Below are 22,051 nucleotides of genomic sequence, written 5' to 3' on the forward strand. Positions count from 1 at the left end.
GTGGCTTTAGGTATTCCATTTTCTTTAAGCCTCAACCCTCTCACCTGTAGCATGGGGACAATAATAATGACTTAGTTTACTGAGCTGTATAAATTACCAAGTAATTGTCTGCAAGTCACTTGGAATGTCTAGAAAGTCCTATATATCAACTATTATTATTAAACCACCTATCTACTGTCCAAGATATTCTGCAAATCTGGTTCAAGTTCATATTTAGTTTCAGCGAGTTGCCCTTAACCGAGGCTTCCCAAATCCCTCCAACTTCTTCAGATCATTGCTACTTATGAAGAAGTTTTGTTGCTCCTGCTCCAAATGGCATTACTGGAATTTCTGCAGGTGAGAGGGGAGAAGAGAAGTTGATCTCGGCCCGGAGCCTTTCAAGCTTGCTCTAACAGACGTGTTCATCATCAACAAGATCTAATCTACTGGGAAGAGTGCCCTTCATTTATCTTCATTATTGTCCCACCTGCCATCCGTTTAAGACTTAAGCTTTCACAACAAAACAAGGTCCCCCTTTTTACCCGAAGGGTAATGCTCACTCCGTGGGTTGGACTCAGTGCTAAAACCGCTGAGAGGCAAAGGCAGTTGATAAACACCTCTCTCTCTCCTTGCAAGGGGGTTGGGAGTTTCCCTCTAGCAGTATTCTAGCAGGAATACCAGCACTTAGGAGGCTTCCAGACCTACCTGCTGAATGACACAAGGGGGGGGCAGCTTTAATTCACCTTGCCTTACAACAGTCCTGGAATATTTGCTTTCTCTACTATGTCAGTCATTCTGTGTTGAGAGAACAGTAGGGTAGAGAAAGAGGGCCCAAGGCACCATCCAATACAGCTGACAGCTCGACTGGCCAAAATAGGGAGAGAAACTTTCTTTCTAAGCTTCTGAGTGTTTTGTAATTTTAGAAATATAACCCTACAGAAGGTTCCATCTGGGGACATCACTCGAATCAAAGCTGAACTTGCAAACATTTGCCACGCTGTTATTAGACGGTTCAATTAAAATGTTAAATAATTACTTGTGGCTCATTGTATTGATTCAAGAGAGGGGTGCAAAAAATATGCTGTTGGTGCTGGGAATCCAGGTCTTCTCTTTACAGATAATTCTTCTGTTGCAAGGGGGAGGGGCATTTTCCTGGCTTTCAAAACAGGAATACAGAGGCTCCCCTGCTTATGGACCTTCAGCTAACAAATAGTGCTTTCAGCCCCAACTTCTGCTTTGCAGCCATTCCCAGTGGCTACCTGATGAAACTGACAATGACGAGTGTGAAATTGACATGGACCACAGGGAATGTAAAACCATCAACACTGTGAAACTGACAGCTATAATGAGAGAGAGAGAGAGAGAGAGAGAGAGAGAGAGAGAGCTACAATAAGTACAGACATTACTGTACTTATGAACAAAATAACTAGCAAACAGACCCCTGGAATCTAACAAGTTTCATAAATAGGGGAGCTTCACAGGGGAGAAAATACAATTGGGCCACTTTTTACTAATATGCCTGCCGCAATGGTAACTGCCACAGGATTGTGAAAGTGTCAGCAGCCCTTTAATTTTAAAACGACTTCTGTGGCTGAGCATGTGTATTTTTCCCACTGCAACAGAGGAGTACTCATGCAATCCTTTAATTAATATGGCAAATACTAGGACAAGAGGAGTGACACCTCAATGGTATAGTATACATATATTACATTCTGAAAGGGGGGGGATACAAAAGAGACAAATTAGCTTTCCCTTTTAAGAGGACTCCCCTTCACCAGTAAGTCTAATAAGATTCAGAACTACCTATGTGCTTCATTACATAATGTATCTGCTGCACTCATTCTTCCAATGAATGTGCATATTTCTCTTTTAAAAAGCAGATGTTTTCTATCTCCTGGAGCTTTTAACAGGGAACAAGCTTTGTCAGGGATTCTCCGTTCTACTCAAAAGGCCTTTGTAAGTTATGTGCATTAAGTGTCTAGAAGACTCTCCACAGAAGATCATGTTCTAGTAATCTTTAAATCTGCCATGTCTGATATAGAAAGCCAGCAGGAAAGTTAATTGGCTTAAAGGATGGATGTGGAGAACTGGGGATGGAACAGTTTACCGATTTCAAAAAGTTCAGTTCAGCCCACTGTCTGTAGGAAGTGGGGAAACCTAACGGCTCAGAGCAAGTTAGTCAAGCTTTGTATACAGAAGACTAAAATATCATTGCCTTTTAAGTTTCATTAAATATTAAATTGCTGCATATTTTGAATTCTGATGATGCAAATGTTGGATTAGTCACGCTACTTGGTTTTGACTCCACTGAAGATTTCATAACCAGTGTCTGAGTGAATAGGTATGTAAACTAACATAGTCTGACATACATTTCCAAGTTTAAAAAAAATAAAAGTCTTGGCAAACATTCCTACACAGATTTTGGTTGAGAAACTAATTGTGCATTCCTGTCTAGGTTTAATCAGATGCAGGTCTCACTGTTTAGTGGTGGTTCAACGAAGAAAGTGTGCATAAGATTGCAGTCAAAATATTTTAAAAGCTTGGTTCACTTTCCTCCAACTATTTCTTTCCATTGAGATTTAAAAACCTATCTGCATTTTAACTCTGAAAATGGACTAGGACTTACCAGGGAGCAAAATTTAAAGTGCACTAAAGATCAATTTCTAAAGGGGCTTTACTTATACCCCTTCTGCAGGTACTTACACAATACAGACATGAAGTTACTTGCCACATGACAGGATAGAATTGAAAAAGGCTGCTGTCATGTTTTACAGGCCCCCTTCTCTGCCTTGAAATAGCAGCATGACAAAGAGAAAGGGACTTTGGGGGGGAAGGGGGTGATAGGCTGCTGTGTTTAAGGAAGAAAAGCAACAAGCAGGGGTCCTATTTCAGAAGGAAAGATCATAGGAAAGTTATCTGAGAGTTTTTAAAGACTTACTCTTTAGTATAGTCAAGATTAAATAGGAAAACCAGAGAAGAAATCCTTTGTATTTTATGAATATTTGTTACAGTTAACACCTCATAATAGAAATCCCAGTCTGTGGGTTGGTTCAGATGATGCCCATGATTGGCCCCACATGGTAGAAGGCTCCACTCAGGGAGGGTATATCTCCTGACCCTTCCCCTCTGGATCTGTGGGAATTTGGGCCATTTTCTTTAATTGGGCCAAAGGTGAGCAGTTTGTCTGAAACATCCCTCTATCCCCACCCCTATCTGCCTACACTGATCACAGCACATGTAGTGGCCAATTCAGATGCCTCCCCAAGTAATTACAGAAAAATGCCTCAAATTCTCCAGACAAGGGAGGGGCCAAGATATTCACACTCACAAGTATGCATGTCTTTTACCATGTGGGCTGGTTGGATAAACCAGTCTCATCTGAATGGATTAACAAACTTGTGAAAAATGAGATTAAGTCCTCAGCCGTATGCTTTCCTAATTTATTTATTTTTTATTTATTTTTCACATTTTATACCGCCCTTCCTCCAAAGAGCTCAGGGCGGTGTACACAGCTGCTCCCCTCCTTTTGTCCTCACAACAACCCTATGAGGTAGGTGAGGCTGAGAGAAAAGTGACTGGCCCAAGGTCACCCAGGAAACTTCATGGCTGAGGGGGGATTCAAACCTGGATCTTCCAGGTCTAAGTCCACCTCCCAAACCACTACACCACCCTGGCTCTCATTCATGAATCAATGATCATTCAATCATGAATCTAATTCATGAATCAATTGATGTAGGCTGTTTATACAACAGACAGCAATCTTACCACTGAGTCAGTAAAAATGCTCTCCTGAAGAAATCATGATAGCGAGTATTCCTAGTTTACTTCTTCGCAAAAGAAACATAGACATTGCTATCTGCGCCAAAGGGGCTCACCATCTAAAAATAGTTACATGTAGCCTGACATGTCATGGTGGGGGGGGGGCAGATTACAGGGCAGCTCTGAACAGAAATGACAGCAATCCTGGTGAGATTTTTAATGTATGAAAAAGCCCTCCATGCCTGTCCTCCACAAATGCCACCAGAAAACTCCTCCACCTTGAAAGCATTGTGTGCTCCAGCCATCACATCCATGTGGCGCACGCATAAGAAATTATCTAGGTATTTCTTATGAGATTCTTATTCACAGTAGGAGTTCTACTTCACACATTCTAATAGCCACTAATACTCCCCTTGAGGAAGACTAGATTTGTGCAACAAGAGGGTGGCTGCTGGTCTGGCCTCCTGGGGACAATTTATGGGGATGTTTGAACTAATATTTGTCTAACCTGCCACGACCTGTGTGGGAGAGGATTTTTAGACACAGCCTTCAAGTGCATTATTGCTGCACAGGAGACGGGCCAGGCTGACCCAGCCAGCCAGCAATAGCCAGGGGCGGTTGGAGAGGGGGGAGATTGTTGCCTTAGAATCCTGGTTGTTGATGATTCAAGGCAAGGGAATGTGACAGTCACCCAGGCAGTTGCGTAACAGATGAAAGCCTGCAGTAAGACTGAAAGGAAAACAGGAGAACTCATGCAGGTACAAGGCACCACCCCTCCCCCCCGACAGTGCCAATCAGTGTGGTAGGTACTGATGGAATGAGTTCAGGTCAGGAGGTGGCACATAATCCATTGTCCTATTTACTGGAAAGAGCCTGTGAAAGCAGGGTGTGTGTGTACCAAAATCCACCCACTCTCCTTTCTATGAAAGACAGATTGCATAAGCAGGGCATATTAGCTAGGAGTTTGCATACATAAGCTGGTGTTGTCAGCTGAGTGGCAATTTTTAAGTCTCTGGAGAGCCCCATATGAGCACAGAACTTCTTGCTTTGTCATACACAAAGCTCAGGCTTATTCATGGCAGTGCTGATTTAGGTACCAGCTATTTTACAGAGGGCAGTTTGGCAGTATTTCCTGGCATGGCTGGTACATGTGAGTGAGAGGAGGTGCTTGATAGCTGAAGAGGGGCCATTTTTTCATCTTGAACACACTTGTCGCCCCAAATTGAGGGGGTACTTGCTGCGAGTTCCTGTCCTTACAAGTAGTAGCACTATAGTCACACTAGCAGAGTGTAAGAAAGGGTTTCTTTCCACTTTTTGTAAGTAAATTGTGTTAATTTCCCACTGGGGATGTGCTGTGGAAAACGCTAGTTTATTTTGTTGGGTTTTTTTGCAAGTAAGCAGAGAGAATCATTGCATTGCTAACATTTGGCTAGATGTACAGGGCAAGAGATATACAGTGGTGCCTCGCATAACGAATACCTCGCGCACCGAAAAACTCGCAAAACGAAAGCGTTTTTGCAATTTTTTCTGGTGACTCGCAAGACAAATTTTCTATAGCCATGCTTCGCAAGACGAATTTTTTCTATGGCCGTGCTTTGCAAGACGAATTTTTAAAATTAAAAAGTTGAAGTTTTATGCTTGAAATTTTTGAAATCCTCTGTACAGTATGTATGCCTTTAAAGAGCACTTAATAAACACTTTGCAAACCAAATTTGACTTTGTTCTGACTTTTTTTGCCCACAGGAACGCATTAATTAATTTTCAATGCATTCCTATGGGAAACCGCGTTTTGCAAGACGAAATTTTCGCAATACGAAAGGACTTGCGGAATGAATTAATTTCGTTATGCGAGGCACCACTGTACTCAGCTAGGATCATTGCTCCTCAAACTGAGAAAGTGCTGAGGAATGTGTCAGCTGAATTCATCCAAGGTACTTTCTTGAGGTGAAAAGCTGCTGTGAGAGAAAAAGAAAAGGTGAAGGCACAGGGTCAAGTTAAGGTTAGAATTTGCCCAACCCACCAGTGCATAAGAGTTTTCAAAATCCTTGGATTTTTAACTGATGCTGGAACAAGGTTTCCAAACCAACAGCCTGTCCAAATAGTCTATGGTGCTTGCCCCCGTGAAAGTAATATGTGCTATGGAGGAAGGTACAAAAAGCCAATGTTCATTCCTGCAGAACCTCCAGTGTTGGACTTCTGGAATTTAATAATCATTTTATTCATACATCCTGATGCTTCAAGTAGCTTACAACTCAAAAAAGATTTACCTGCTGTGGAAGAAAGTGTACAAATTGAAGCCACCTCCTCCCAGTAATTTTCAAACACTGGGCAATGGCACATTGGTGTGCCACAAATGGTCTGCAAGTGTGCTGCAGCAGTTTCGGGGAGTGTCATATATTAGTAGGGACATTGGGGGATGTGAGCCCTCAGACAGCAGTGCAGTGTGCCTTCAATTATAAAAAAAAGATGGTGTGCCTTGACAATTTTAGCACCTTCTCAGTGTATGAACTGGCCTTTAGCTGTTAACTTGCAGAAAGTGACTTCCCTGCTTCAATTCCCTTTCTGAAGGAACTGCTTAATTTCATGCATGGCCTTGAGAACCCACACAAATATCACTGGAGGGCAGTTTCACAGTCTGATCTCTTCATACTTCTGAAAAGAAGACCTGCTATTGTCTACGTGAAAGAGATATAGATCATGCCTTTTAGTTTGTAATTCTCTGCATTCAACAATGGCTTCTTAAGCGAAGAACAACTTTCTCGCTGAACGCATATGTAATAAGCAGAGACAAATAAGTTCAGCTACCACTGCAGAATTACAACATTGGAGAACAATTTGCTGCATTCCTTCAAAGGCCTGTATGAACCCAATCTCCTAAATAAGTACCAGACACCAAGTGCTCCGTAAGCAAACAGAGCCCCCGAAGTGCATAAATGAAATAAGTAAAAAGCCTCACATTACATATAAACCAGCCGTTTGCACCTTGTTATTAATGGTCTTGACTGTGACCTCTGAACCCAGCCTCGCTTAGAGTCACGAATCCACAAGCCTTGGCACCTTTGCAATAATTCCTAAATGCAAGAGGAGAAGAAATAAAACTGTCGAACTTTAAGTTAAATCCAATAAAAAAAGAATTTAGTTTCAAGCACAGCTACACTGGGAACCTCTTCCACAAAAGAAATCCATTCAGAGGCATCTTGCTGCCTGAGAACACTGCAGATAGTCACCTGGTCTAGAGCTTTTAGTTATCCATGCATTTTAAGAGAGAGGACAGTCCTGGTATATTAATTAAACAGAGCTGGACTGATTATTGTCCCAAGCAGGAGAAAGGAAGGATATTACAAGAGACAAACTTCTATTTTAACTTAGACCCCTTTTTCACATGACCTGCATTACCTTTTTCATAATACGCTCCTGTAGCATGGCTCCTCCTCACATCTCTCAGTAACATCATGTTACTACTGTCATGTGATGATCTTCAAGATTCAGATCTAGCACTCATGCCTTTGTAATCCCAGACTACAATGTGCTACCTTGTAGTGCTACCTCTGGCGATCATCAAAGAACTTGAACTGGTGAAGAACACAGCAGCTTGCCTTCCAGTAGAATGGGTCACTGAGAGAAGGGCTTTAACCCTTCACTCCCAGGCTGATTCTTCAACTCAAAATTTCCTACTAGAACTACTATTGGTATGACGCTATTATACCACAGAGCTGCACACAGAGAAATGTGAATGCCATAGGGACAGCTTGGTTAAACAGCAATACTAAAACAGGTACTTGATGGACTGCTACCTACCAGTGTCCCTCCATATCCATGGGAGATGCATTCTAGCCCCCCCCCCCACGGATATGGAAACCATGGGCAAGAGGGACATAGCCAGAACGTGAACGGAAAGTTTCCTGTGTTCTGTAATTTTTTTTTTGCTTACAAAAGCCACATGTCATTAGCAATCCTTAGCCTTAGACATTACAGAACGTTTTTAGTTCTACATTTACCATGAGCCCATCCCACTCTAGTATGCTCATGTCAAAGAGGAGACAGTGAGAGAAACCAGCTCTAAGGAGTGATACATAGGAGGCTGTGCTTCATTTATAACTCCACACATATGCTGGAAAAAGTTCAACTTTAAAAAGCATTATATCGCTTACCTTACGGGCCCCTGTGGACGGTGAAGTGAAATTGCATGAGCACAACGTATCTATTAATCATCACAGCGATACCAGCGTGAGAAACAGCCCCTGTGGCTTATATCCACTTAGAAGAAAACACTGAGAAAGTTACCTCCTGGTAGCTGCATAGTTCCAGCAATTTGTATCTCTCCCTTTCCTGCGTTATCATAAATGAATGCAAATATCAGTATAGATGGGGTGGTAGTTGATAAGGTTGTCATGGGCCTGCTGTGGGGGGGGGGAGGGAAAACTTCTCCAATGAAGAGCATGACATATAGCTAGGAAGGAGTTTGTTGAGGAAAGTCTGTTTCAGCCTACTGATACAGAATCAAAGGCAAAACCAAAAGTTTAGACAACATCTAGAATGGACTAGGAAAAAATCTACAAATCATCTGGGAAATGGTTTTGACACACCAAGTTCTGCAACAGGTAGCTATGAATAAGTGAGAGTGAGCCTTTCTGAACATAGATTTTATGGTCCTTTTGTAATGCAGGAATTATTGACATTCTGTTAAAACATGGGTCACTCAGATTAGATGGATCACCTTCTGTCAATGTTTCAGCAGAGGCTGAGAAATGCATGCGTCATCCAATGCAATAATATACCATCCTTCAGACTTTAGGCCTTACATATCTGCTGCTTAGAAGCAAGTCAGAAAGAGAGGCGGGGGAATCAGAACAGCTCTGTGAATGCTTCTGGATGGTCAGAGGTCAAGGCAAACATCAGTTCTGTCTGCTGTAATTAGAAGACATTCCTCCCAAGGTATCAGTCTCCATTGAGCACTACAAACAGTTAAGCAATTCCAGAAACAGTTGCAAGTGCAAGTGACAAAGCCCACTTATTAAGCTTTGATTTATGCCTCATCAAATGGCAAATGTGGAAAAAACACATCAACTAATTAAATCTCTTAAAGGCGGGAGGTGATAGACCAGCTGCATAGGTGGGCTTGCTAGTAATAGCATGTCTGGCCTGAAAGATGCATAAGAGGTGACAATAATTTGATCTTGTCTAAAGTGTGATTAATTTATATCCTGTCCTACCTACATGATGGGCTGTGTATCTATCTATTAGGCAACAGTAACTCAGCTAAGAACACTGAAGGGTTATTATATAAACATACTGAGAAACCTGGAAAGTTACAAAACTTAAAGTGCTTCACAACAGAAGTTAAATGTTGGTTAGCCGAACATCTTAAGTGTTATCGGTAGTTCAGAAAGAAGTTTCAACACAAATCGAAAGCTAGATTTATTGCTTTCTGGAATTTCTTCAAGAGAAAACTGTTGCATCAAGTTGTACAGTGAATATTCAGCTGAGCACACAACTCTCCCTCCCCCTCCCACCGCACTCCACAATAAACTATGTGTTAAATCAATACAGAACCTAAGGCTTAAGAAGGAATATAACAACTTTTAAGCACCAGTAACAGTATGTAAAACAAAACTAAGTCATGGAGTTTGTCTTCCTTCAACTTAGGTGCAAGTGTTTTTCTGCTAGAGGGGTGTGAATGGTTGAGTTCCTGAGAACAGTGCCCAAGTGCTGTTCCACTCAGATTTGGGTCAGCTGATGCCACAGACCAGCAGGTATAAGATGCTCAATCTTCTCCATTATGAAACTCAAGGGTGATAAAAGAGTTCCAAAGAACTGAAAGAAAAAAGAGAAAACTGCAATAAACAGTGGTGCTGATGGAGAAACTAAGTCATATAAATGCACATTGCCTAAATATTTGATATCCCTTAAAATAAAGACCAGGATACATTTATTTCTATTTATCACTGATAGAACTAGACCAGGGGTACCCAAACCCTGGCCTGGGGGCCATTTGCAGCCTTCAGGGACTCCCCAGTCTCTAATGAGTGTCTGGTCCACCAGAGATTTGCTGAGCCAATGCAACTGCCCTCAGCACAAGGGCCAACTGTTCGACCTCTCATGCGAGTTGCAGGCCAAGGGCTCTCTCCGCTGATTGCTGTTTTATGTCTGTGAAGCAGCAGCAGCAGCAAAAAGGCTGGTCTTGCTTTGCACAAGGCCTTTATAGACCATTCATTCATTCATTCATATAAGTTTCATCTTTAATATATTCATTGATGTAAATTAATTCAAATTTTAAATGTAAATTAATTATTTTTTCCCCAGTCCCCAACACAGTGTCAGAGAAATGATGTGGCCCTCCTGCCAAGAAGTTTGGACAGCCCTGAACTAGGCCAATGAAGCCTAAAGAAGATAATTTAGGAATTGAACTAGACAAAACTTGGGACACAGCTTTGCAAAGTGCAGAAGATATCTCCTGTTCAAATTTTTACAAAAACAAATTGCTTACAAATATTTCATTTTGCAAACACACACACTCATAGAGGACTTATCAGCTTAAGACAAGGTATCAGCTTAAGACATTCCAAAAAATATTAAAAACGGAGAGAAAGGAAAATCAAACTTCTCTAGAAAGCTGATTCTTTAATGGTCTTCTTCTTAAAAGAGCCAGCTTCACCATAGTGTTACAACACATAGAAAAAAAATGAACTAATGTTCTGACAAGTTTTGAAAATTTACACAGAGCAATAATTTCTGCGAAGATTTTTTGATACTAGCTTTCATCCAATTATTTTCTTACAACAATTTGGCAAATTCTAGAATCTATTAATCACAAGACCACCCTTATATGAGACCAGAAAATTGTGGAAGAGACTTTCAGTGCAAGTAGAAAATGAAAGTGGAAAGTTGGTCAAGCTAGGACAGAATCCAAAGGTAAGGTTTATATTCCATTAGCTATAACCACTCAATATTTTCCTCTTTGCTCCCAAATTTATACTAACATACAACCCCTGTAACATGTTCAGCTATTTGCCATTCAGCATTCATTATACTTAATGGAACATCTTTTCTTCCATCAATTGTTTTCTGTAACCTGCTCAGACCTTGCATACCACATCATCAGAAAACTAGCATTTTTATTGCAGTCATGCAAACAGGTTCAAGCCAAGGTAGACATGCTCTCTGCTATTGCTTTGCCAAAGAACGGTTTGAGAGAGAGCTCACTCTCATTGTGCCAATTTCACAGTTCTACCACCATAGGAATGCTACTTTCAATCAGAGGACCATTGTTCATAATGCCAGGAATTACACACAGAAGCCAACCCCTAAATTATCTGTCTACAAGTAGCATCTCTTGCATCAAGAAAACAGATTAAGAGACAGGTTAGTAAGGTAAGGAAAATTTTGTCTTTTGTCAGCACGTTGAGCTGGTGGGAGACTATTTCATCAGTTTAAATGTAAAATATTACTCATTACACATTTTCTAGCCATGTACATTTTTCTCATAAGCAAAAGCTTCAAGTGTTTATAAATCTGAGATGTTCAACAGCTGTGTAGTAACTTAAATCTTCAACATCACTCAAAGAGTCTCAATAACACAGTATTTCTTTTACAAAACCAGTTGTCACACAAATTACTAAAATTGATCTGCAGGGATTCTGGGGTCTTTTTGGCCTACAATTATGACTCCAAAAAGCACTCAGTGCTTCAAAAGAATATGCAAGGACCCTAAAAAGTAGGTGACAGGAAGGAGGAGGGTACAGACTTGTGCAAACTGAAGTATATGCACTTGACACCCCACAAAAAAAAAAAATCCATGGGCTCTTTTCCTTGCATGTAACAACAACAAGTATGATGTACTCCTAGCTTTGCACAAACAAAGCAAAGATAGTGGCCAGTAAATGGCTTTTGCCAGAGGTTAAGTAACCACATCAACTCAAAGAACAGGAATTCTGCTTCTCACTGAGATGTTCAAAGCTTTTGGAAGACAGGCCCTAGAAATCTATAACCCTTCCCAACTGTAATAAAATCCAACCAAGATCTCTGTGCCCCACTGGATCCAATGGAAAGCTTCCATTCAGTTCCATTTAGCGGCGATGTGCCAGTTCTGGGCTTTTGCTGTTGGCATATTCCATTGTGTACACACTATAGCTATTAAAAGACTCACTGTGGTTTTTGGCCTCTCAACAAGTTTTTGCAGTTTGGCAAGAGTCTTGTCTGGCAATTTGATTGTAGAGGAAACAAGTGAAATATTATCCAGTGAAAATACATATGCCAATGCTATTCCGCTAAATAAAATATATTAGGTTTTGTTCTTTTACAAAAATACATTGCTGACAATACAGATTAGACTGCTAAGAACATTTCCCCTTTGCAGTACACATACACATTGGAAGGTACAATAGAAATATGCCTTTTAAAAGCAAGAGAATTGCTTTTGTAACTTGTCTTATGAAGCCCAAGCATGGACCAAGTTCGAAATTTGGAAGCAGGCATGAAATATTATGATAGGCTACCACCAGAGAGCTGTCACCAGTCCACGTGCACACTTAAAAAGCAAGAGCTGTGGAGGAAACCTTGCCTAGGACTGCCCCATTTGTTCTAGACAGAATGATGATTAGCCCCAAATAATCTCTCCCATTTTGCTACTTGAAATCTATTTAATATCCAGGACAAAAACTATGCAATCTAAAAATAAACAGATTCAAAAAGAGCATAAAGTGACATATCTACAGCATGAGAGCAACAAACAAATGTACAGGTCGTGCCTCATTATCCACAGGGGTTCTGTTCCGGGACTCCTAGTAGATTAAAAAAAAATCAGTTGATACGAAATCAGTGGAAAAACAGCTTTAAAGACCCACTTCCAGGTTTCTTGCTCCTCTGTTGTTACCCCAGAATGCAATGATATAGAGTAGACACTATACTGCATTCAGCCACTAGATGGGGTAAATAATGGAATGAAATAATAATTTAGCAGTGCAAAAATAAGAAATTGGATTTTGGTGCTCCCCCCCCCCTTGTTATAAGGCATTTAAAGGTGGACCTCAATTTTAACCTATAAAGCTCTTGATATAAAAATTGGACTCCACAAAGCTCAGAGACCAAGTTGCCTCTTCAATTCCCTCACACTATTAATCAACCAATTGAGTAAACCTTTGTGATTGTATAAATTCATGCATCGAGATGAACAAGGGCGCATAAGAAAGCTGTTCAAGGCGGATGCTCCATAATTACCTGTCCTGAGCTCTTGGAAAGCAGCAGAAGCTGAACTCAACAACTATAGCTCAACTATTAAAAAAGTAGGCAACAGCGTACACTACAGAAAGTCAGGTAAGTATGTCACACATTCTGAATACAGAACTAAGATATTTGTGAAAGAATTTAACCTGTAAGCACAAAATAGATCTTAGTCATTCTGTAATCAGAATAGGAGATCTTTGTGATTTAACCTGAAGCAAAGATAGGTTGTGCAGGTATGCATCTGAACATGGTGTCAGCCTGTTGAAGTGGAAATAGAAAAAGAGCTATTATTTAAACATAGGCTCATGCTAACCACTGAAGAATTTGGCGCACTTCTGGAATCACTCTATCAGGACCCAGTTAGGTTTACCAGACTTTATTAAAAAAGAGAGTGAGAAAAATAAATAAATAAAATTATTTCTATTTATTTCTTTATTTATTAGTAATAACAACTACAAAAAGACCATGAAACTTACTCTCTCTCTCTCTCTCTCTCTCTCTCTCTCTATTTACACATGCTTGCAAACTGCAGGACCTCAGCTCTTTGCAGGGTAATTAGAAGCTACAGCATCTGATTTCACTAGCCTCAGGGTTTGAGGCAATTATCTGATCTTTCCATCATCCTTTGGCAACCCACCCAAAATCAGATTGTGATCCACCAGTGGGTTCTGACCACAGTTTGGGAACCACTGCTGTAAATAGAAATTGAGCTAAACAAACTGAAAAATAAGCATGAATGATGTATATACCAGAGCTACACAAGGACTAGATCTACACTTAGATTAAAAATTAATGGCATGTTAATAAAAATAAAACAAAATTATGTCTAGACGATTTTTCACTAGAAGGATGAGAAATTTATAATAATGCTTATCTTTTAAGAAGTTCTCATACTGAAGTATACAATTGTTTCCAGGTGCGACTTTGATCGCACTAAAGAAAAGACTAAGCATTCTACAGAGATAGTTCCAAGTCAATTTATAATGTTTTTGCAAATAAATCACATTGAAATCTGGTCTCCAAATAAAGTTAATGGAAGTTTTACTACACAAAAAGTTTTAAGTCTGCCAAGTCGTGGGCCTCAGATTAAATATATTTACTGATGCTTTGCAATATCATTAGCACCAGTTACATTTTGTAATACTGTATCACTATGAGAGGCAATACTCATAACCTCATCACATAAGTTAGCAGGCATTAACCCCTGCTAACTGGGTAAGAGGCACTTTTTCAAGTGGGTGCTCCTCTTTTTAGCAGGGGGAGAGTAACTGGCCCACCTCACCCCAGCAGCGTCTTTTCTAGTGGCTGTCTGCTGGTGTTCTTTTGCATCTTTTTAGATTGTGAACCCTTTTGGGACAGGGAGCCATCAGTTATTTGATTTTTCACTGTAAACCGCTTTGTGAACTTTAGTGGAAAAGCGGTATATAAATACTGTTAATACTTAATAATAATACGGCACAACTCTGATTTGAGCAATGGCACAATGTGAAAAATTGCTTGTAAGCAGACCTACTTATTGTGTTTGGAAAAAGGAATGGTTTCTAATTTGGTAAGTTGCCATAAGAGTGTGTGTGTGTGTGTGTGTGTGTGTGTGTGTTTTAAAAGATTTATATCCCGCCTCACTCCCAAAGGACTCCAGGTGGCTCACAAGTTTTAAAACAAAGAATATTATAAAAACAATAAAACAACAAAAGAAAACAACTCATAATATAACACAAGAGTGGGGACAGAACCAGCCAAGATCTAAATAAAGCCTAGAAAACCTACGCCAAATGAACAGGTTTTCAAGGAGTAAAAAAGGGACACAGCAAACCTCACAGGGAACTGAGTTCCATAAGGAGGGTGCCATGACATTCTGCTACTCCTTGAAACTAATAGGTAAACTTAACCTATTCATCAAGGCCACAATAATTAAGTTTACAAATCAAATATTGGGGAAAAAATATATTTTGATCACATGGCAATTCTTTTAATATATATATATATATTACAAACACTATGGCAATGGTTCTCAAACTGGGGTGTCGGGATGCCCCAGCCACACAGCCCTGGCCTCTGCCACCTTAAGGGAGGGGGGAGAGGCACCCTTTGGAGGGGCGCAGTAGCTCGCTGAGTCTTACCACAGCTTGCAGCGGCCTCCCAGGGGTGCGGAGAGCCCTACACCAGCCCCTGCAGGCCTCCCCAACATGCAGAGATTGCAAAACTGGAAGTGGGTCATAATCGTTATTTTGCCTGTCTCCCCTATTTTGTTGGGGAGCCCTGCAGGGGCTTCTAAGACAGTACCTAATGCAGCACTCACTGGCATTATCTTGGATTTGTAGATTTTTCTTCAAAATTGTTTATTCATCCATGAAAATCCCTATTAACTGTATAAGGTTTGTTTAATTGGATGAATGTCATTTTTCTCAATGTTATCCAGTCACACTCCAAGAGTGCCATCCTATGCATGTTCTCTTATAAGTAAGCCCGGTGAAACTCGACGGGACTTGCTTTTAGGTGTGTACAGAATTGCAGCTGTTGATGTGGAAGAAATAAAATTATCAGTTTACACATCAACAACTAAGCCACATTTTTTAAAGGCAAACAAATGGCTCTAGTTTCAAATTTACTACAGAGACCTTTTCCTCTGTTCTGGAATGGCATTACTCCAGACAAAATGGATCAAGTGCTAGTTATTTGGTTTTTTTTCAGATGCTTTTACTCTTAGGGATACAGAATCATGGTGTTGTGGCACATGTTGGTTTGAAACAAAATAGCTCATCAAACATGATTACAAAAGGAGAATGTTTATGTTCTCAGACACAAAACTCAACACTCAAACTCCTTTGTATGCAGACTTGGAGGAATCAATATTCTTTGGCTAAAGAAATCTAGCAAAACTGAGCAATCCTTTGACTCGATCTCATATCTCTTTGGAAATCATATCATTTAGCAAATCTCTTTGCTGATGGTCTTTAAAGAATTACACAGACGTCATTCCTGCATACTTAACCAATTATGAACAGCATGCAAATGTGTCGTTAGTATGTCTGGCTATCTTTACCTTACTTTTGGTGAAAATGGAGCCTCTTATCTGACCTACTTGATTCCAACACTGCCTAATTAAATGGAAATGAAATATGGATGTCATTGAACTTCTACATCCAAAATGAGCAGTTGTGCTTCATCTCTCCCCTCCATTCACTGTATTACTTGGATTCAGACTGCCAACAGGTTCTCACCAACCAAGATGTATTATTGCAAAAATCACTTGATACGAGCTCTGTTCAATATTACAAAGCTAGGGTTGCAAATGATCATATACAAACAAGGTCTGAAGGCCACCAAATCAGAGTGTTGCTTGGCAATTTGCAGAGAAAATGTTTGACTGTCATCATTTATTTTCAGGAGCATATCAGAATGACCACAGAACCAATATTTCTCATGGAGCAGACAGTATTCATTTCTGATATTCATTTCCATAATGAATGCTCTGAAAAATATTCACAATAAAAAGAATATGAAATAATTTCATGATGCTGTTGTTAATAACTTCTAGTAGCATGGGTTCCCCTAACTTACCTGGAGGACCCCCATTGGGCCTGTGTGGTGAGAAGAGGGGTGGGACTTTTATTCTTTGGCCTGATGGCAACTTCATGACAGCCACTTAGTGTGGAAGACAATCCCGACCAATCAACATGCCCATAGGGTCTGGGATACAAAATTCAAAGGATGCTTTCCTTCCATGCCTAGACTATACAAGGAGGATGGCTTCAGGAGCCCACTAATGTATATTCTGGCCTCCAGAGATGGGATTTCTGCCTTCCCTGTTGCAAAAGATATGGTTGTACACATATTGTGTTACATCATTCTTATATTTGTTCTCTTTTGTGTTACAACACATTCAAGTGTATGTATACTTAGATTAGCCTCTCACAACTTGTTCACATGGTTGAGTATGAGGCAACGGGCGGGGACTAAAAAAGGATAGTGGGGAGAGCTCCCCACTTCTGGGGGTAGATACAGGGCCTAGCCTAATCACAGGAACTGATTTCCTGTGCCCACCTTAGATAGGCTAGTCAAGACCCACTGCTTATGTCAATAGCCTTTATATGCTGCCTCCCACCCCCTGCAGATGGGGTGGGGCCAGAAGGGCCTGGGGCCAGAAGGCCTGGGGTCCCTGTCCTTGCATATGCCAGAATACCTATAGAATATGCCAGAATATGTCCTTGCATACGCCAGAATACCTATAGAACTGAACTATAAGCATTGCAGGAAAGACATGATAATTCACAACAGACTGCATTTTGAATAATGTATGTTTCAATAGCTGCGAGAAAAACGACAATCTGAAAAAGGCAGGCAAAAGGAAGAAAAACTCAAGGATCACAAATTCAGAGCATGTGACCTACAGGTCTTATAAGACAACTCTATGATCGATTTCACAGATATGGAATGCACAGTACACTGAATTTATTGATACACTGGGATACCTGTAAACACTATCTTACTTCCCTCTGATATTTACATTTTTCAAGTCAACATTATTCAGATTGGTCAGCCTGAATGCAAGTTTGTTCAAACATCTAACCCACCCCTTCCCATAACTTTCTTCTTCTTATTCATTTGCTTGATTTTGATCCTGCCTTCCTCCCACAAAAGGAGCATCCAAAAGTTTATAAAAATAATAAATACAATCTGTCCATGATAAAGTGATGTTAAATCATCGCTGCACCCAGATCTCCACCCACATGTTCAGCTGCAAACACCAAAGCCCGCATGTACACAGTGACTTGCACTGGACCAAATATCAACTGTAACAGGTACATGGCAGCCATGAAATCCTGAGCTGCACCTACCCTCGGAGCCCTGGTGGGAATACTGAAATCCCCCCATCTGTTATCTAACCATCTTTTTTTCAAAAAGGCATCAACCACATAAACAATTATAAGCTTATTCAAACTGTGGGATTTCCAAAAGGTCTCTTCTTATTCTAATATTCTATACCTTGTTGAATCACTCACTCTGGCCTTCTCATTTAGCTATTGAAGCCAGTTTGCTTTATTTACACCACTAGATAATCATACTACCTTTTTAAAGAGTTCTTATCAATGTGTGACATTTGTTAATCAAACTGTATTTGTTGTGGATCCCATTCTTCTTTTAATTCCCACATTCCCAGTTGATTATCTTTTCAATGTAATTCTTCAGTTGACACAAGATTCTTGCTGGTGTAAAATCCACCCGCTTCTTGGATAGCAATTATCTCATGCTATAATGATTCATGGTCAGTTTGTACTGAGAATAAATTCTACCTGTCATGAACTACTCTACATTTCTGCTGGAATAAGCCTCCCCTTATCAAACCTTTTTAGAGCATTTTTCATGAAGAGTCCTTCCATTCACAGAGCTTTTCACTCCACAAGGCTTGAGAATCTTAGGGCTAAATCCTATCCAGCACAGGAGTGGTGGCTTCAAATGGCTGCCACAAGATCCTGTGCTGGATCCGAGAAGGGTGGAAGTCACCTCAGGAGGAAAGAGGACATTTGTCACCTTCCTCCAAATAAAGCCCCAGTCTTTTCAATGGTGCTTCTTGAGTCATTTTGCTGGCACAGACTCATGAAGCCCTGGGTAGGGCTTTCAAGCACACTGTGGGGGATAAGATTTGTGGGAGAAGACCTCTGCCAATCCCACCCTGCTTTCAAGTCTGTCCCTCTCCCCATTCCACCCTCTCCATCCAGAAACACCCCATGCACTTCCTCCATTCTCCCCATGCCATTCAGCACTTACCTGCTTGGCAGCAGCCAGGAGTAAATCTGCAGCATTGATGGGGTGGCACAAGACTCCTCAACTGTACTTTTTCTGCTCTGGGTGGTACAAATGTGCCTTATGGCATGTTTGCAACACCCACCACTGGCACTGGGGCTGCAGTGCCAGCAGAACGGCAGCCTAGGATCGGGCTGCCCGGCTGCAAACCTATATGTACTTTTCTGAGAACAAGCATAATTGAATAGGGTTTATTTCTGAGAACACATGCCTAAGTTTGTGCTGTTAGTTTACCATCCTCGACAATACCATCCTCGACAAATCAGAAAGTGTAAACGGCTTATATTACTTATTTATAATAACAGTATAGGAAAATAGTTTTCAAAAGTTTCAAGTCAGCAATTTTTATTCTAACAACATGAAAAAATAGACCACCATTAAGACACGCAAACTGTATTAAAAGGAATGGGCACTGAATTACTGAAAGTAACCTAGAATTGAAGATTAATGCGGCTTTGGAAGGATGTTGAGGTTGCATCCTGAACACGCAAGTACGATTGAATAGAGGGGGGTTTCCTTTTGAGAAACTAAATATCACAGAAGATCATGGTTTTATTTTTCATAAAAGGAGAGTCTTGTATCTTCCATCACTTATAGGCCATTGTCAACATCAGAGAAGATATTAGCATATAAATGATATTTCTAATTTTACAACATTTTCCCTGCATAGCTCTAGTAGACAGTGCTAGTGTTATTTTCTCTTTTGTTCAAAAAAACTCAGTACAGTGCTCACTCACCTCCTTGCCCCAGCTTTAGATGCAAGCACTTTTTTAAATAAAATGACACAAAGATGGGACAATTCAAAAGCACCTACAAATGAAATTTTGCATCCTCCCTCAGCACAAGATGAGGACATCAAGACTCAAGTCCAGAGCAGCCCTTTAGAATTAGGCTCAGAGTTTACATAAGGCTCCAAATGAAACAAACACTCCCCTCCCAGTTACCAGGATCAAGATTGCTAGAAGTATAATACAAAATCCTCCTGGATTCTTACTTAATAAACTGAACATTATGCATTTCCAAATGCAATAAAAACACTAAATTTTACAATTCTGCATGTTTTTCATAGCTCAGAGTTGAACTTTTTATGGTAATTTTATGACAAGTGACATTTAAGTCACATACCGTGGGCCTGCCAAATCTGCAGAGGTTCAAGGCTATCCAGGACTCTGCGTGGATAGTAAAATCTGTGGATGATCAAGTCTGCTTATTAAAATGGCATAAATTTGTGTAAGCTGTGAAATGGCAGAGTATGAAGTAAACAAGGCAAGTTTTGCAGAGAGAGCTGTGAAATGGTGGGATGCTAGAGTATGGGCCAGAGTATGTGGAATTTTTCCAAAATACATTTTAATACATTTTCAATCCACAATTGACCAAATCCATGGATGCGGAGCCCACGGATATGTTGCAAGCAGCTGTGTATGTTTCTGTTTATCTCTAAAAACTTGCTTTGATAACATCAATCAAGTCCCATTAGTTCTCAAGATGGAAAAAGAATGCAACAGTTTATCACATGTTAATTCACTTAACACACAATACGTTAATATAATGCATATACTAATACAGAGAAAGATACTGCCCCAGAGAGCTTACAATCTAAGTATTCTCATGCTATTAATGTAAACACATTCGTTAACAAAATTCTAAATTCAAAGAAACATTGCGGTTTAAATAGCATTAGCAAGGTTCTTTTTATCCCTGAAAGCCCAGAAATGATGGTATCTTTAAAGTCCTTTCTCTAATTAAGACTCAAGCCAGCTGCCAATGAAAAGAACAGAAATCTTCAGGGATGGTCTTTAATAAATACTCTCTTGAAAAAAGGGGGAAAACCTCTGAGTTATGCTGATGGAGATTTTTGAGAAGTCCATGGCTCTGATTTAGTTTCCAGAATTCTGTAGATAAAGTTCCACATGTCACACATATAACCTTAAGTAAGCCCTGGGGCGGAGCAGATACTTACAGCTTTAGCAAAAATGACCATGAGTTCAGGGAACTGGTGTGTGAGGAGGGCTAACATTGCTGTGAACGAGCACAGCCCGGCTGTGAAGTGGATGAAAAAGGGAAGCTCCTTCTGGGGGTACACGGACACATCATGAAAAGCTAGAAGGAAAAAATGACAACAGTTACTTGAGGTTTTGGGTATTTGTATGATTTTATAATGCTCACAGATTTACAAAGGAAAGAAAAGCCCTGTGGTTAAAGTACTGTTTTATTTGTATAACAGGCAGCCCAATCCTAACCTGTGCTGGTGCAGCCAGGACAAGTGGCCACGCTGTATCCAGAGCAGGTAAGGAGCAGACTGGAGGTATCCTTGGAGTAAGGGGATATTTTATATGGTCCAGCCTGTACAATAGGGCTACTGGGATCTGCACCAGCTAATTTGCTAGTGCAAGCCCAAGAAGCCCTGTGTAAAGCTGCCAGGCCAGAGAGGGAAGATAGGAGGCCTCTGCTGATGCTGACCCCCTCCTGGGCCTAATCCGCCCTCTGTTCTGCCATCACCTATCCCTAAACACTCCCTCTCCACCAGGGGCCATTTCAGGGGCCATTCCATCTGCCCCTGCTGAAAATCAGGTGGGCTTCACAGTTCAATTAGATGGCTCAAAGCCAGCTAACTGGATTGTTGCCTGGGGAAAAAGGAGGTGCTCAAACAATAAATCACCACCACAACAGAGCAAACATTGCTACTGTATTTGAATGATGGTGTCATTGAACTCAGTGGAACTTGCATAGGACTGGGCTACAAGTTTTGTTGCTTCTCCAAGAAGTCATCAGCAAAGACACAGAGTACAAAGCCAGAGATATACTGTATTTTCATAAGCTCCATCTCACTCACACACTGTTGGAAATATATCTTTCCCCCTTTCAATTGAAGTCAAGAGCAAATTTGTATCACATCTTGATTGGAATTTGGTAGTGCTTCTGAGGGCTCATTAAAATTACCTTATGGGCTTGAGACAGCTTATTGTATTCATACAGTTATCTATTACATTTGTTTTTGCTTGCCTTTAACTTTAACCTACAAAAAGCCCCCTCTAGTCTTATGGTAACAGTACATTTCATGGGTCGTGCCAGCCTCCCTCCTTGCAATAGTCATTATGCCCCCTTATCCCTTCCCAAAAAATGGTCCTAATTTATACAGAATTTGCAATTATGGTCAAACCACAAATCCAAGTAACTTGACAAAAGGAGAAAGAGCAAGTGGGGATGGGAGCAACTGCAACCAGAGAGTTCACCCCACTAAATAACCCCCTCCCGATAAAATATTTGCAGGATTACTGGATACATG

The 22,051-nt window shown here is 40.5% G+C and overlaps 1 protein-coding gene across 1 annotated transcript in view; it reads right to left on the minus strand.

The window, feature by feature from the left end:
- Positions 1-9,220: 9,220 nt before the first annotated feature.
- ST7L (suppression of tumorigenicity 7 like) overlaps positions 9,221-22,051 on the minus strand; it is a 67,807-nt gene continuing 54,976 nt past the window's right edge. The window contains exons 14-15 of the mRNA XM_066622792.1: positions 20,726-20,865; positions 9,221-9,552 (exon numbers count right to left, since the gene is read on the minus strand). Of these exons, the coding sequence (XP_066478889.1) occupies positions 9,457-9,552; positions 20,726-20,865 (236 nt within the window). The 3' untranslated portion in view covers positions 9,221-9,456. The remainder of the gene's footprint in view (positions 9,553-20,725; positions 20,866-22,051) is intronic.

Source organism: Tiliqua scincoides, chromosome 4 (assembly GCF_035046505.1).
Source record: "Tiliqua scincoides isolate rTilSci1 chromosome 4, rTilSci1.hap2, whole genome shotgun sequence".
NCBI classification, from domain to species: Eukaryota; Metazoa; Chordata; class Lepidosauria; order Squamata; family Scincidae; genus Tiliqua; species Tiliqua scincoides.